At 38.2% G+C, this 13,779-nt stretch overlaps 1 protein-coding gene across 1 annotated transcript in view; it reads left to right on the top strand.

Annotated features, from left to right (window-relative positions):
• Positions 1 to 12,631, top strand: part of LOC139743855 (ras-like GTP-binding protein RHO) — a 29,096-nt gene extending 16,465 nt beyond the window's left edge. The window contains exons 2-4 of the mRNA XM_071654311.1: positions 3,440 to 3,611; positions 5,281 to 5,430; positions 7,630 to 12,631. Coding sequence (XP_071510412.1) covers positions 3,456 to 3,611; positions 5,281 to 5,430; positions 7,630 to 7,902 — 579 coding nt within the window. The 5' untranslated portion in view covers positions 3,440 to 3,455 and the 3' untranslated portion in view covers positions 7,903 to 12,631. The remainder of the gene's footprint in view (positions 1 to 3,439; positions 3,612 to 5,280; positions 5,431 to 7,629) is intronic.
• Positions 12,632 to 13,779: the final 1,148 nt, after the last annotated feature.

Here is a 13,779-nt window from a genome sequence, read left to right as displayed (position 1 = left end):
TTATTAACAACTTCAACAGGGGAGATTTTTTCATATGAAAAGACAATGTCACTGAACTGTAAGCAATACCCAATACTTGTACATTGTGTGTATGTCATACATTCTTGCCTGTATGTTAAATCCCTAGGGACCCCCCCCCCCCATGATGTCCATGTAACATGATGAATGCAGATTATCAAAACAAGGTGTAGTGCTGTTTCAGTTTCTGATTGAAAGTATGCTGTCAAGATGGAATTTGCACCCAGACTGCTCTTGTACTGTAACTTTTATAGCACTCTCACAGTGGTAACGGATAGGCCTGCTGTACGTATTTCCAACATGTATACAGCTACATATATTGTAGATGTATTGGTATTGTCATAATTGCCATCAACATGCTTTTTGTCTTTACTCTCGATCAAAGGGACATCTCAACTGCATCTGTACAGTTAAAAAAAGGATGGTTGACAACAACTTAATCTGTCACACTGTAGATTAACTTGACTGCAAAGAGCAATACCCTATACTGTAAAAGTGGATATTTTTGCGCAACTAATTTTTCGCACTCGGCGGGGTAAGAAGAGTTTCGCATGTTTTTAATTCCGTGGAATCAAGTCATCAACTGCTGGAACATATGCCAAATAAAAATATTTGCGTGCCTTTATTTTTACACATTAGTTTTGTGTTGCGCGAAATTCGCGAAAATTTCCACTTTTGCAGTACATGTATGTGTATACACTCTGTAAGTGCACCTGGTAGTGTGTCCATAAAGAATGGTTATTTTATATTCACCTCATTTTGTTCCATGAATATCCTATTAGGCCATTGTTACTTTTTGCTTTTGTAAAATTGACAAGGATATTTCCTATGCCATTATGATAGGAACAATTAAGATGAATGAATGAATGAATGAAAGAAAATACCTACATCAAAGCAGCATGAAGACTATATGTTCACATAGGAAAGTGAGTCCCAGCATGTTCATGTGCTGTTGTCAAGGAATGGCGAATCAAGACATCAACTTTGTTGGGGGGGGGGGGGGGGATGGATTCCACAGGCCATCTGCACACACAAATTTAATACCATCATGAAAATGTGCATTTTGGGCTTGTATTTATACAATTCATGGAGAAAATTATATTAAAAAAAGATAGGCATGTCATATCAAAATTTAGGTTTGAACATGTTCCTAGTCTTGACTTCTGATATGCACTTGCTATCTTCTCTCACATAATCAGAAAAGAAGAGCACAGAGTTTTCCAATTAAAGGTCCAGTTTACCTTTGGGAGCAGTGATTTTAAAATTGTTCAAGATATCGCATTTGATGCATGTGTGCAGGTCTGTAGTATCACAAAACATCCTACCATATAAAATTTTCGCATTAAAGCCTTAAATATAAGGAGATAATTTCTCGATAAACCGTAACTGTAGACGGTTTAGTCTGGAAACATCTTTATTATAACTACTGTAAAACATGATATATTCGCGGCATGAATTTTTCGCGAATTGGAGCCGACGGCCTTTTTTGCGGCATGAAATTTTCGCGAACTGCCACTGGCATTCAGTGCATATAGTGTACAAAAGAACTTTCGCGTGCATTTTAATTTCGCGAATCTTCACGCTCGCGAAATTCGCGAAATGAAAATGCACGCGAACATTTCTCGTTTTACAGTATTGTTCACATTGTGTGTATTCAACAACACTTAACATCAATACACGCGTAATACAGATTCAAATTTTTACAGTGGTTTCTATCCCTTACTCACATTTTAGACCTATTTTAAAGCACTACTGCCGGGTTTTTGTTATACCCCCGCCAAACAAAGTTTGAAGGGGGTATATAGGAATCAGCGGACGGTCGGGCGGTCGGGCGGTCGGTCCGTTGCAAATCTTGCGTCGCGAACTACTTCCTCAGTTTTCAACCGATTCCCATAAAACTTGGCACAGATGTGTGCCTTGGGTTGTAAATGTGCAAGACGTATTTTTTGACAGTACGGTACCCAAAAGTACGTTGCCATGGTAACGGCATATTATGGGCAAAAATGGGTACAAATCTTGCGTCGCGAACTCCTCCCACAGTTTTTGATCAATTTTTATGAAATTAGGTACAGATGTTCATCTGAATATGTTAATGTGCAAGACACATATTTCCGCAGTGGCAAAAAGTGCGTTGCCATGGTAACGGCATGTTATTGGTAAAATATAGGGCAAAATGCTTCATGGCAAAACTGCTTCATCAGTGTTCTTCCAATTCTCATGGAATTCATATTGAATGTTTGTCTTAGGATATAGGTCAGCATGACACATTTCTTGACAGTGACAAAAAGTATGTTGCCATGGTAACAGCTCACATATTATGAGCCAAAATGATGGAAAATTTTGTGTTGCAAACTACTTCCTCAGTTTTTGCCCAATTTCCATGAAACTTGGTACAGATGTGTGCCTTTGGTTGTAGATGTGCAAGACGCATTTTTCGACAGTACCCGAAAGTACGTTGCCATGGTAACGGCATATTAATGGCAGAAGATCAAGGAAAGATCTTGCGGATTTAACTACTTCCTCAGTTTTTTTACCAAAGCTTATGAAATGTTGTTTTGACCAAAGCTTATGAAATGTTGTTTGGCGGGGGTATAACCAGTCGCTGTAGCGACATTTCTAGTTTCATCTGCAAATGGTAAATTATGCCTTTAATGTCTGATTATTTCCCAAGATTGTACCGCAGACAATTTTGTACTTTTCAGGGCTGCGATCTGTATTTCATAAGGCCATTGTGCCCAAGTGTTACATTCCTGTGAAACACCTTTCATTTCCACTTCATGCACACATGCTGGAAATGGGGCTGTTTTTACACATACATTTTGAAGAATTTTTTGACTTGAAGTGCAGGTTCTTCATTCTAGTCTTTTTCAGCCCCTGGATAAGTGACTTACTGAAGATATTTTCAGACTGTAAGCTCATCTCTGCTGTGAGATAAGAGAGTAGTTACAATGTACATACAGTGTCGTTCAAGATTGGTGTTTTTTTATGGCAGATGTTTACTTCACTGAAAAAGAGGAAACAAGTTGGGAAGTTCTGTGAGTTGTGCTATTTTTAAATTCATGTACTTCATTGCATGTAATTACATGTACATGTACAGCCATAACACAAAAATATTTTCAGTTTTAAGTACTTTCGTGATATTTGTGGAAATAGCCACTTTTATAGTTATTGTTTTCTCAGTTGGCATTTTAAAACTACCATTCTCAACATTTGTGCCATACCATGATATGAACAATTTCTTAATATTTTCAGGGTCCCTTGAAGAGGGGGGAGAGGGAATTTTTCTAGCGAATAAATGAGCAAGTTTAAGTACATATATGAGTGTTTGTTGGCTTGTTTGTTTGTTTGTTTGTTTTTTGACAGTTTCATCTGACATTCATTTCTTTTCCATGTGTCTCAAAATTATCTCTTAATCATACAGTGTGACAAAGTGAACCATGGCTGCAATCAGGAAAAAGCTGGTCATCGTCGGTGATGGTGCTTGTGGAAAGACCTGCCTCCTCATAGTATTTAGCAAAGACCAGTTCCCAGAAGTCTACGTCCCCACAGTATTTGAGAACTATGTAGCAGATATAGAAGTAGATGGAAAACAGGTAAGTTACTATTATGTCAAATAATTATGTCAAATAATGTTACATAACTTACGTCACATTCATAGATATTTGAGCCAGGAAGACGCTAAAACTCTCGTTCACGCATTCATTAGCAGTAGGCTTGATTATTGTAATGGGTTATTGTTTGGCTTGCCAGATTCACAGATAACCAAGCTTCAGCGTGTTCAAAATGCATGTGCGAGACTTGTGTCCAGTTCGTCGAAATTTTCACATATTACACCCGTTTTGATGAAGTTACATTGGTTGCCAGAAAGGCAGAGAATAGCATTTAAGATTTTGTTACTTACGAAGTACTGAATGGCCAAGCACCTGGTTATTTATCAGAATTAATATCAATAAAATCATATCCATATTCGCATAATTTACAAAGTACACATGATAAGTTGCTTCTAAAGCAACTTCACTTAAAAACAAAAGTAATTTTTGGGGATTGTGCCTTTAGTTGTGCTGCTCCAAAACTTTGGAATAAATTACCTGAGAAAATGAGGAAGGTCCCATCACTTGTTGTCTTCAAATTTTTGTTGAAAACCCTTTTTCAGAAGCCTTTGATTAATTTGTTACTTATTTTTTTTCTGTGTCTAATCAGTAACAATGTTAGGAGCTCTGTTACATCACAGTGCAGTAGAGTGTATTTACATAGTAGCTGCGCTATACAAATTTGTCTAATCATAATTATTATTAAAGATGACATGAGTTCTGTCATCTATCATTTCTGTGGAATAATGTTTACAAACCCTCCCACCCTTTGCAAACATGCTCTTTATGTGTCAATTTGTGTTTATTGCCTCTGCTGTACATGCAAAATATTGAATTCCAATTTGTTTTCTTGAATGCTGTAAAGGGCAGTGGTGCAAAAAAAAAACCCTCTCATAGTTCCTGTAAAGAAAGCATGGCTGCATTGTAACCTAGAATGACTACTAATACCTCAGTGTAAGTATCTGTGGTATATGAACCTATTGAGGGTGGAAAAAGGTTTTTGTAACAGCCATGGATTAACAGGACTTTGAAAAATGTTTGTACAAGTCTACAAAAGGTATCCTGTATGGCATGTCATCCAAAATACATTGTTGAGGAAATGGATTTCTTTTTCGCCCATTCTTGTATTCACGCTCAATTGCTTTACATACTTCACATACTTAACCAAAGACTGCCGATTTGAAGCACCTACAGAATTTCCTGACATTTAAAAGGTTTTGAACTTGTTTGTTAAAAATTACTAAATCTGCTGAAACTTTCACTGATCTATTCTGTTCATGTCTCTGCCTTTATCTGACAATGAATTTGTAATGACTAATCATTCACGTGATGAATTTGTCCTAAATGACTGGTATATGCTGTTGGCAGTCAATAACTATAAAAGAAAATTAGAAGGATTTTATTTATTCTATACTGCCATAGTTTGTCCTGTGCTACTTTACAGCCATCATTTTAGGTGACATGTAGTGGAGGTTTTGCGGCAGAGCATGCAGCCCATCAACTTTAGGCTGCCTCCATACAAAAAGCATCATTTATGGTATGAAATTTAAAATCATGCATTTTATAAACAAGAACATCTTAGAATGTGCTGTGTAATAATGTCAATGTGGATGTAATTCATTTGTGTGTTATTAAATGGATGCTATGAAATGACTTGATTTTTTCTTCCCAGGTTGAATTAGCATTATGGGATACTGCTGGTCAAGAAGACTACGACAGATTGAGACCGCTCTCGTACCCAGACACAGATGTTATACTGATGTGCTTTTCAATTGACAACCCTGACAGTTTAGAAAACATCCCAGAGAAATGGACACCTGAGGTGAGAGAGTGATATCTAAAGAGTGATGTTTATAAGATTGATATTAGCAGAGAGAAGACTATTGTGATAGGAGGAACACTAAATCAGTATTTAATATGGATGTTCTTTCTTGACAACAGCTCTGTAAGATTTCAACAAATCAAGCAGGAAAGGTAGATAAAGACTCCCTGAATTTCAGGGAATAGTATGTTGTTTGTATTCAAAACAGTTTTTATTGGTTTTGCGCATTGTTGGGCATTGATTACAGGGAAAGATGTGAGCCACAGGGTCAAAGGTAAATTAAAAATGCTAAATCCTTTGAATCTTTTGATAATGTCATCTCACATAACTTGTTTTTTTTTCTACCAATTGCCCAGTCAGGCAAGCAGATTTTCAGATTGTTGCGGAACACTTGCCAGAACATGAATTTTACTTGCTCGAAAAGAAAGTTCCAAAATATAAGACAATGATAAAGAAAATCACTTGTAAGTCAAGGGCTTGATAGAACACAATCATTTGAATAAACAGCACACATGGCTCCACATGCTTAAACACATTGGAGTATAAACATGGTTCGGTTGAGTGTCGGTGTTGCATTGCATTGGAGCTTCTCCGCACAAGTGTTGGAAAGTTGCTGAAATGTAATTCAGGTGCTTGCATCACTAAAAAGTAATTATCTTTGGGCTTTTGAATGGCTGACTTCATGGGTTTGAAGAGAGGGGAAAAAAAAAAGAGTGTCTTCCAAACTTTTTGCTTGCCCAATTGGGGCAAGCATTTTCCCCCGCTGTACCAAGACACCTGCCCGACTTTGATTTTTGTCAAGCCCACCAGAGGTGCGGGGAGACTAAGGGATTGCCTGCAGCGTCTGTCCGTCCGTCCGTCGTCTGTCCGTAACGCTACAAAAACTTCAATAACTCTTTATTCTGGGCTTCAATTGCATTCAAACTTCAAAGGAAGAGGGGTCATACAAAGTTTCACATTTTACCATATATGAAGGTCACCTCAAGGTCAAAGCTCACAGGCAGGGGTCAATGAACTTTAGGGCCCAATGTTAAGTTTTTATGGCGCGTTTCTATTATGGGTCATAACTTTTGATCCATAACTCCATTTGTGACCAAACTTGGATGGTAGATGTCCCTTGGGAAGTGGATGGTCACCACAAGGTCAATGGTCACAAGCATGGGTCAACGAACTTTTAGAGCCCAATGTTAAGTTTTTATGGCGCGTTTCTATTATGGGTCATAACTTTTGATCCATAGGTCCGTTTGTGACTAAACTTGGATGGTAGATGTCCCTTGGGGAGTGGATGGTCACCACAAGGTCAAAGGTCACAGGCAGGGGTCAACGAACTTTTAGAGCCCAATGTTAAGTTTTTATGGCGCGTTTCTATTATGGGTCATAACTTTTGATCCATAGGTCCGTTTGTGACTAAACTTGGATGGTAGATGTCCCTTGGGGAGTGGATGGTCACCACAAGGTCAAAGGTCACAGGCAGGGGTCAACGAACTTTTAGAGCCCAATGTTAAGTTTTTATGGCGCGTTTCTATTATGGGTCATAACTTTTGATCCATAGGTCCGTTTGTGACCAAACTTGGATGGTAGATGTCCCTTGGGGAGTGGATGGTCACCACTAGGTCAAAGGTCACAGGCAGGGGTCAACAAACTTTTAGAGCCCAATGTTAAGTGTTTATGGCGTGTTTTGATTATGGGTCATAACTTTTGATCCATAACTCCATTTGCGACTAAACTTGGATGGTAGATGTCCCTTGGGGAGTGGATGGTCACCACAAGGTCAAAGGTCACAGGCAGGGATCAACGAACTTTAAGGGCCCAATGTTAAGTTTTTATGGCACGTTTCTTTTTTGCCATGAATTTTTACCCTTTTATATCTCTTTTTATGTCATATCTCTTTTTTTTTGTCTGTTATATCCCATTCGCGTACAATTTCTTGTACGCGAATGGGCAAGACACATTATGGCACTTACCTTGTTACGTGCCCATGGCAATCAGGCAAGTGCCTATGTAGCACCTTGAATAGTGGTAGAAGTAATGTCAGAAGTGGCAGTAGCCATACAAGTTATACTGGAAGTAGCGGTAGGAATATTTCTGGTTGCTGTTTATGGTTTTAAAATGTCATTTAACAGAAGGCTATTTATCCAGTGGTCGTCAAACTAACATTCATGCTCTCCTCTCAACTGTGCCCTCTTTATCCTGCATCAGGTGAAGCACTTCTGCCCTAATGTGCCAGTCATCCTGGTGGGCAACAAGAAAGATCTCCGCAATGACGAGAACACACGGCGAGAGCTGTCCAAGATGAAGCAGGAGCCCGTCAAGTCAGATGAGGCCCGGGCGATGGCCGACAAGATCAATGCTTATTCCTACCTGGAGTGCTCGGCCAAGGCCAATGAAGGTGTGAGGGAGGTCTTTGAGACGGCCACTCGGGCAGCCCTGCAGGTCAAGAAGAAGAAGTCATCAAAATGTAGTCTGTTGTAGGAAGGTGTGCCCTTCTCAGAAGTGGGTGTCCATGGCAGGGGCAAGTGCAGGAAGAGCTCTTTGATGACACATGTTTGGAAGAAAATATCAGTGGATTGCTACAATTATTATTATTATTTCTTTATTCATTGTACCTCCTTTTTTTTACTGGTTACATGCTTTGAAGGTCAGAGACGGTAGTGCCAGCCAACTGGAATTTTTTTCGTCTGTTTTTCAACATGAGAAAATACATAATTTAAGTAACTAAGGTAAGAACTGGTGTAAATGTGTTACGCAAGGATAGGGAGAAAATCCACAGAATAACTGGACTGGTAGATTCTATATAGGCTTGTGTTTGCACATGTCCTTCAAACTTCATGGCTATTCAGAAAACATATTTCGTTATGGAAGTTTGCTCAGATAACATGTTGTTGCTTTTTCATCCTTGGAAATATGATTTATGTGGAATCAGTGAATAAACTACCACACTACTTGATGCTCACATAGAAAAGAGTGGAAAGTGGTAAATGCTGTGTGGCATGTCCATTTTGCACGACCAGCCTGTGTTAGTGTAGATCATGGCCTGTTCATTCCTCATACCAAAACATGAAGAGAAGAAGAAAAATACACTAACAAAAGAATTAATTGGTTACGACCGCTTTGACTTATCACTTCATCTGTGAGGAAATGTGCTAACAAGATTAAAAAGTGGTAGAATTCAAAGTGTTGATGGGATTCACATTCCCTTTGTGTAAGAGGGCAATGTGCACATTGATATGTAATTCACAATCTTTGATGTCAGTTTGTGTGATAACTGATGCATAAAGTCTCTTACATAGTCTGGAAAAAAACATTGTCCCCATTTCATTAACTTGTTCCAGTTCATGGATTTTTGCAAATCTTATATCCAGTCATGCAACCTAGGAATGGTCTCATTAGGGACCTATTTAAGATTTGTAATCCCTTCAGTATCTTAGGAAAAGTCTGAGTGCACCTGACAGGGAGTAAACCAGTCATTTATCACTGAATCTATCAGTTGATCAGGTCAATCTCTGGACATAACCTGGTGCTGATATTCTATTCTGTATTGTGACATCCTAGTAGGGCCGAAAGATAATTGATACTGCTATCTTGTTACTTGTCTGCCAATGTATGAGATGAGTAAAGCAAGAGTGGTGTCTCTGTTAGTGCTGATTCTTGCAGTGATATCCAGTGCACAATCCAACTTTGACCTTCAGAGATGGTTGCCAACCACTTGCTGACCCTGCCCAGTGTACTTATTTGCTGCTGGTCAGTGGTTGGCGGATGGCATCCAGGAACCAGAGCTCCTCAGATCTTTTGCTTCTGTGTGCTCTGCAGGTTGTGAAAAGAAAGTAGCCCGCCAGGCATTCCATCAGATTCTGTTTGTCTCCAAACAAAGCTAGAAACCCACACACATGCAACTGGAGAGAAAATGTGGAGTCATGAGAAGTGGGATGCTGACAATCCTGCCTATCATTGATTTACTTTATTTCTTTTCTTTCTTTCTTTTTTGGCATGTACATTTCATTTCTGTCTTGATGTAAATTATTCTATAATTAAAAGGAACCAAAAGATAATAAAAGAAAGACATCTTGTCATACTGCAATGGATGGGAAAGAGTAAAGCACATATATAGTTATTCAATGTAACTGATTTGTAAACGCTCTGAAAGGGGGGGGGGGGGGGGCTCTATCCCCCTTCCCCCATTCATAGTGGTTAAAAACCCATTTAAAGTAGAACTAATATATCTCTCATGCTTTTCTGGACTCTGATAAGACATTTGATGATATTGAGTGGTTGGCATTATAATTGCAATAGCATATAACTATTTGAAGGTGAGTAGAGGGAAATTATGTAATTTGGGGGTAATAAAATGTGTATAGCTTGAGTATGGCATACTGCACAGGCTGCACCATTGTTTTCAGTTCTGTGCCCCAGCAAAGAATGCGAGGGACTTTTATTTTCACAATTGAATGCACTAATTAAGCTGTAGAGAGCTAGCTAATGTCTGATGGACATGATTAGTGGACAGACCCATGGAAGCATTCTGCCTACATAGGAGCAAGGAGTACTTATCAGTATCACCTCCAACCTCCTTCAGAATGTCATGTCACCCTGCCTTTTGGGACTCCTTCAAGGTTCAGTGCAGTGTTTCTTGAACTGTTGGTAGTTTGAGGCATGGATCAAGTATAGTATGTGGAATGCATTTGCAAACAATAAGATATATCTGTACATTGTTTTTATACGAGTTCTGTTGATACAACTAGTGTGTGTATTGACTGTGGTAGATCTGTGTTAGCACATTGGTATTTTCTCCCCTTGGTGTTTGGAAGAAATTATCAGAAAAAAAAAATAATGTAAAGTATTTTAAGGTATTTTTGGGGTCAAGCTTAAATTGAAACAGCTACTATGGATGACAATGCTCTTCTCCATTCTTCATGGTGGGTGCCATCAGTGGACAATGTGACACAGAATTTTGTATTTGCTTATGCATAATATGCTCAGTTGATGCAACTTTCACAACTAAGCAGCTGTTGCTTCCTGCTTACTATAGTAAAATTGTTCTCCTGCGTCACTGTGGTTCGTGTCTCCAAGGTTAAAGATGCTGTATATTGTTGCATATGTTTGCATTTGGTTTTGAAAGAGCTGTGGAAATATTTCAGACATTTATTTGGTTGGACTTGCGAATTTAGCTGTAAGTGCTCGAGAGGAGCGCCACTATCTCTTCTCTCCTGTACACGTTAGCTACATCATGGGAAATATCGGCTCTTTCTATATTAGCTATTGTATACCTACAGGGCAGGGATAGATCTGTGTCTCATGACATTTAAGCAATGACTTCAAAGCAAACATATATTTTAGAGTAAACAGCTATAAAATAACAGGTGGGTTTTTTTTTTTTTTGATGGATTTGAACAGATTTGAACCCTTATGTTTTTAGTTGACAAACCTATGTTAACCTTTAAAGTGTGTGCCTATCGTTTTATCAAACTTGTTTGCGTGTATTTTATTTGAACTGATGGCATGCAGAAGGATGAGTGATTTTTGTTGTAAGGACAAGAATGCCACAATGATTCTGCTGTGAAATATGAGAATAGCATTGCTTCTGCATTAGTTCGAATCTCCCCCCCCCCCCCCTTTCTAAGTATGAATTATTTTACTCCTTGAATATGTGTGTAATTCATCTACTATGGCCATTGTTATGTGTCATTTCTGAACGTTAACAGTTGTCTGCATAGGATTTGCTAATGATGTTAGTTAAATGAATACTGTTTAATGTTTTGGCTTCAGTCTTTGGTAAGGACGTGAGCATGTTGCAGAAATAAAGCTCATTCAAATTACTGTGAAATTCCTCTTTTTGTGTGTTCTGAATTATGGATGCCATTCTTGGTTTTTGGATATAGCACGCTTGTGAAATATTCTGAGACATTCAGCAAATCTAAGGCAAATGATCGCTGCATACAGTGATCATAAGTGAACCATAACTCACTAAAATGGTGATTTGTTGTGACGCCCTTCTTTTCTGTTGCAGTGACTCGGTCTGTGGTTTGTCATATTGTGTGTGCACAGGGTCAGTGGTGAAAAGTCCAGCCTATTGCCTCTCAGCCAGTTGTCACAGGTCAAGCCACATGTTATACATTTCAGTATTGATGACTTGACACAATGCCAAATTAAGCTAGCTTCACACATCTCTGTGATAGTAATGATAATGATGATTAAAAAAAAAAAGAAGAATAAGTCGTAGGAAATAACAGTTCCAACTTACCTACAAACTGTATATCAAAAGTAGAATCGTCCAAATAAAGTCTAACATACACAGCTTTGGAAAGTCATCACAGTGCCACCCTTTCCTAAATGATGCTGATGTTGGGACAAGTTCACAGGAGGCTCTGTTTATATTACCAGATTAATTTTAATGCTAGAATTTTTGCGAGAGCCACTGCACCTGTACTGTTGTTGAGTTCTGCCTCGTGTGACTGCATGTGTGATGCTGAGGCAGTGTGACCTAAAAAGCACATTTCTCTCACTCTATCTGTATCCCTATCTCTGTCCATGCTCACCACTCTCCCACAAAATACTGAAGTAACAAGGAGACTGCAAATGTACTAATCTTTACATGTATGCCCTTTATAGATGCATGGTTGCCACGTAACGAATTGCCGTTTAATTGCAAGGTGAGAACCCTAATGGATGGGGAATCACAACTCTAAATGAAATTACCTGTGTTGTAAGATATATATGTGTGCACAAAAGATACTCAGCTGGCTAGGTGATTCTCAAATTTAACCATGTAGTCATCTTTGTGCCTGCTTATATATATTATATATATATATACATATTTCTTTTTCTTTTCTAATTTTTCAGTACTGGAGTTTCAAGTGGAGTTTCTCGTAAAAAACCTAACAGCTATTTAGAGTACCTAGTTGTGTAGTTGCCTATAATTATCAAATGTTATTAACTTGGCAGATAAAAATATCTAGATAATTGCTTATTATAATCTTGTGTATAACATACACCCATTGAGCTTGGAAAAAATGTGATATTTTTTCTGTTCCTTTCTGTTAAAAAAATGTAGTCTACAATGTCAAGTGTACTTTGTGTCTGGACCTGAATTAGAACTATCTGTTCTTGTAATCTTCTTGATCAATGTTTTGCTATTATTCTTATGGATCAACTGAGCAGGATACATGTGCATATGATTAATAAATTACAGAAGTATGTGAAGTCACGTCACAAGGTTTTCCATGCAGTTTGTTCTGTAGGTGTGATTTTCCATTCTGTGATGTAAGTTTGTAATCATGCGGTGAATACAAGGATGAAAAAATAGGCTGGCTTGATGCATACTACTGACAGATTCCATTTTTTTATTTGACGCCTAAGGTTGAGAGGGGTAGGATTTCACATTTCTCTTTTAAGCTAAAGATTTGCGTTTTAATCTATGATATGCAATGGTAGTGCAGATACAAATACATGTACATTACTGCACATGTATTTATAAACAGTTTGGTGGTACATATGTAATAGAAAATGAAGAGGTTATGTACTCCACCTTGGACAGGTATCAAAATGATGAATGACTATCATCAGTACTCTTCATGGCATTTTATACTGAGTTGCATAAAAGATGACAGTGTTTCTTAAAACGAAGATTACAATGTTTCCCAAAACTTCATTTCTGCTAAGGCCTTGAAGATACATGTACATACATGTACAATACATTGTACATTCAGGATACCAAATTTTGAATTCCTTACTCTCTATTTCCCCAACCAGCTGCAGACTTTCACATACAGTATTATGCAGTATACTGAGAAATATACATTGGAAAGTACAAAAATCAGTACGGCTTTATGGAAAGAATCTGATGGATTTTTTTTTTCTTTTTTTTTAAGATAAGACAGAAATTGTGTGTGCAATGCCCTATTGATGTAATGCTTGTCATTGTTTTGAAAAAAAAAAAGAAGTGATGGTGTATGAATGTATGGTAACATTGTGCCTATCAAATATGTAACCAGCAGAGACCATGGAACTTGAAAAAAGAGCTTGAGTGCCAGAAATCGATCATCCTATCTATGTGAATTTCTGATAACAAGGTCGCTTTTGATGGGACACTTTCGGCACAAATATTGATAACAAATGTTTCTGTTACTTGGCTCAGGACCTGGGAGATAAACAGCTAACAGATTATCCACTTCTAAGGGAATTTACATGCTGAAAAACTAGACATTTAAAGAGGACATAAATTGGGACTGTTATTTGTTATGTGTATAAAATGATGGGTATGTGTGTGTGTATGTGTGTGTGTGTCCTCACACAGTCTACCCCCTCCCCTACCCCATAGGGTGCACAATAGATGGCTCTATTCCATTAAGCATG

This window comes from Diadema antillarum, unplaced genomic scaffold (assembly GCF_040938485.1).
Source record: "Diadema antillarum isolate AM-2024a unplaced genomic scaffold, OU_Dant_1.0 seq00001116_RagTag, whole genome shotgun sequence".
Taxonomy (NCBI): Eukaryota; Metazoa; Echinodermata; class Echinoidea; order Diadematoida; family Diadematidae; genus Diadema; species Diadema antillarum.
This window is presented reverse-complemented; position numbering and strand designations above follow the sequence as displayed.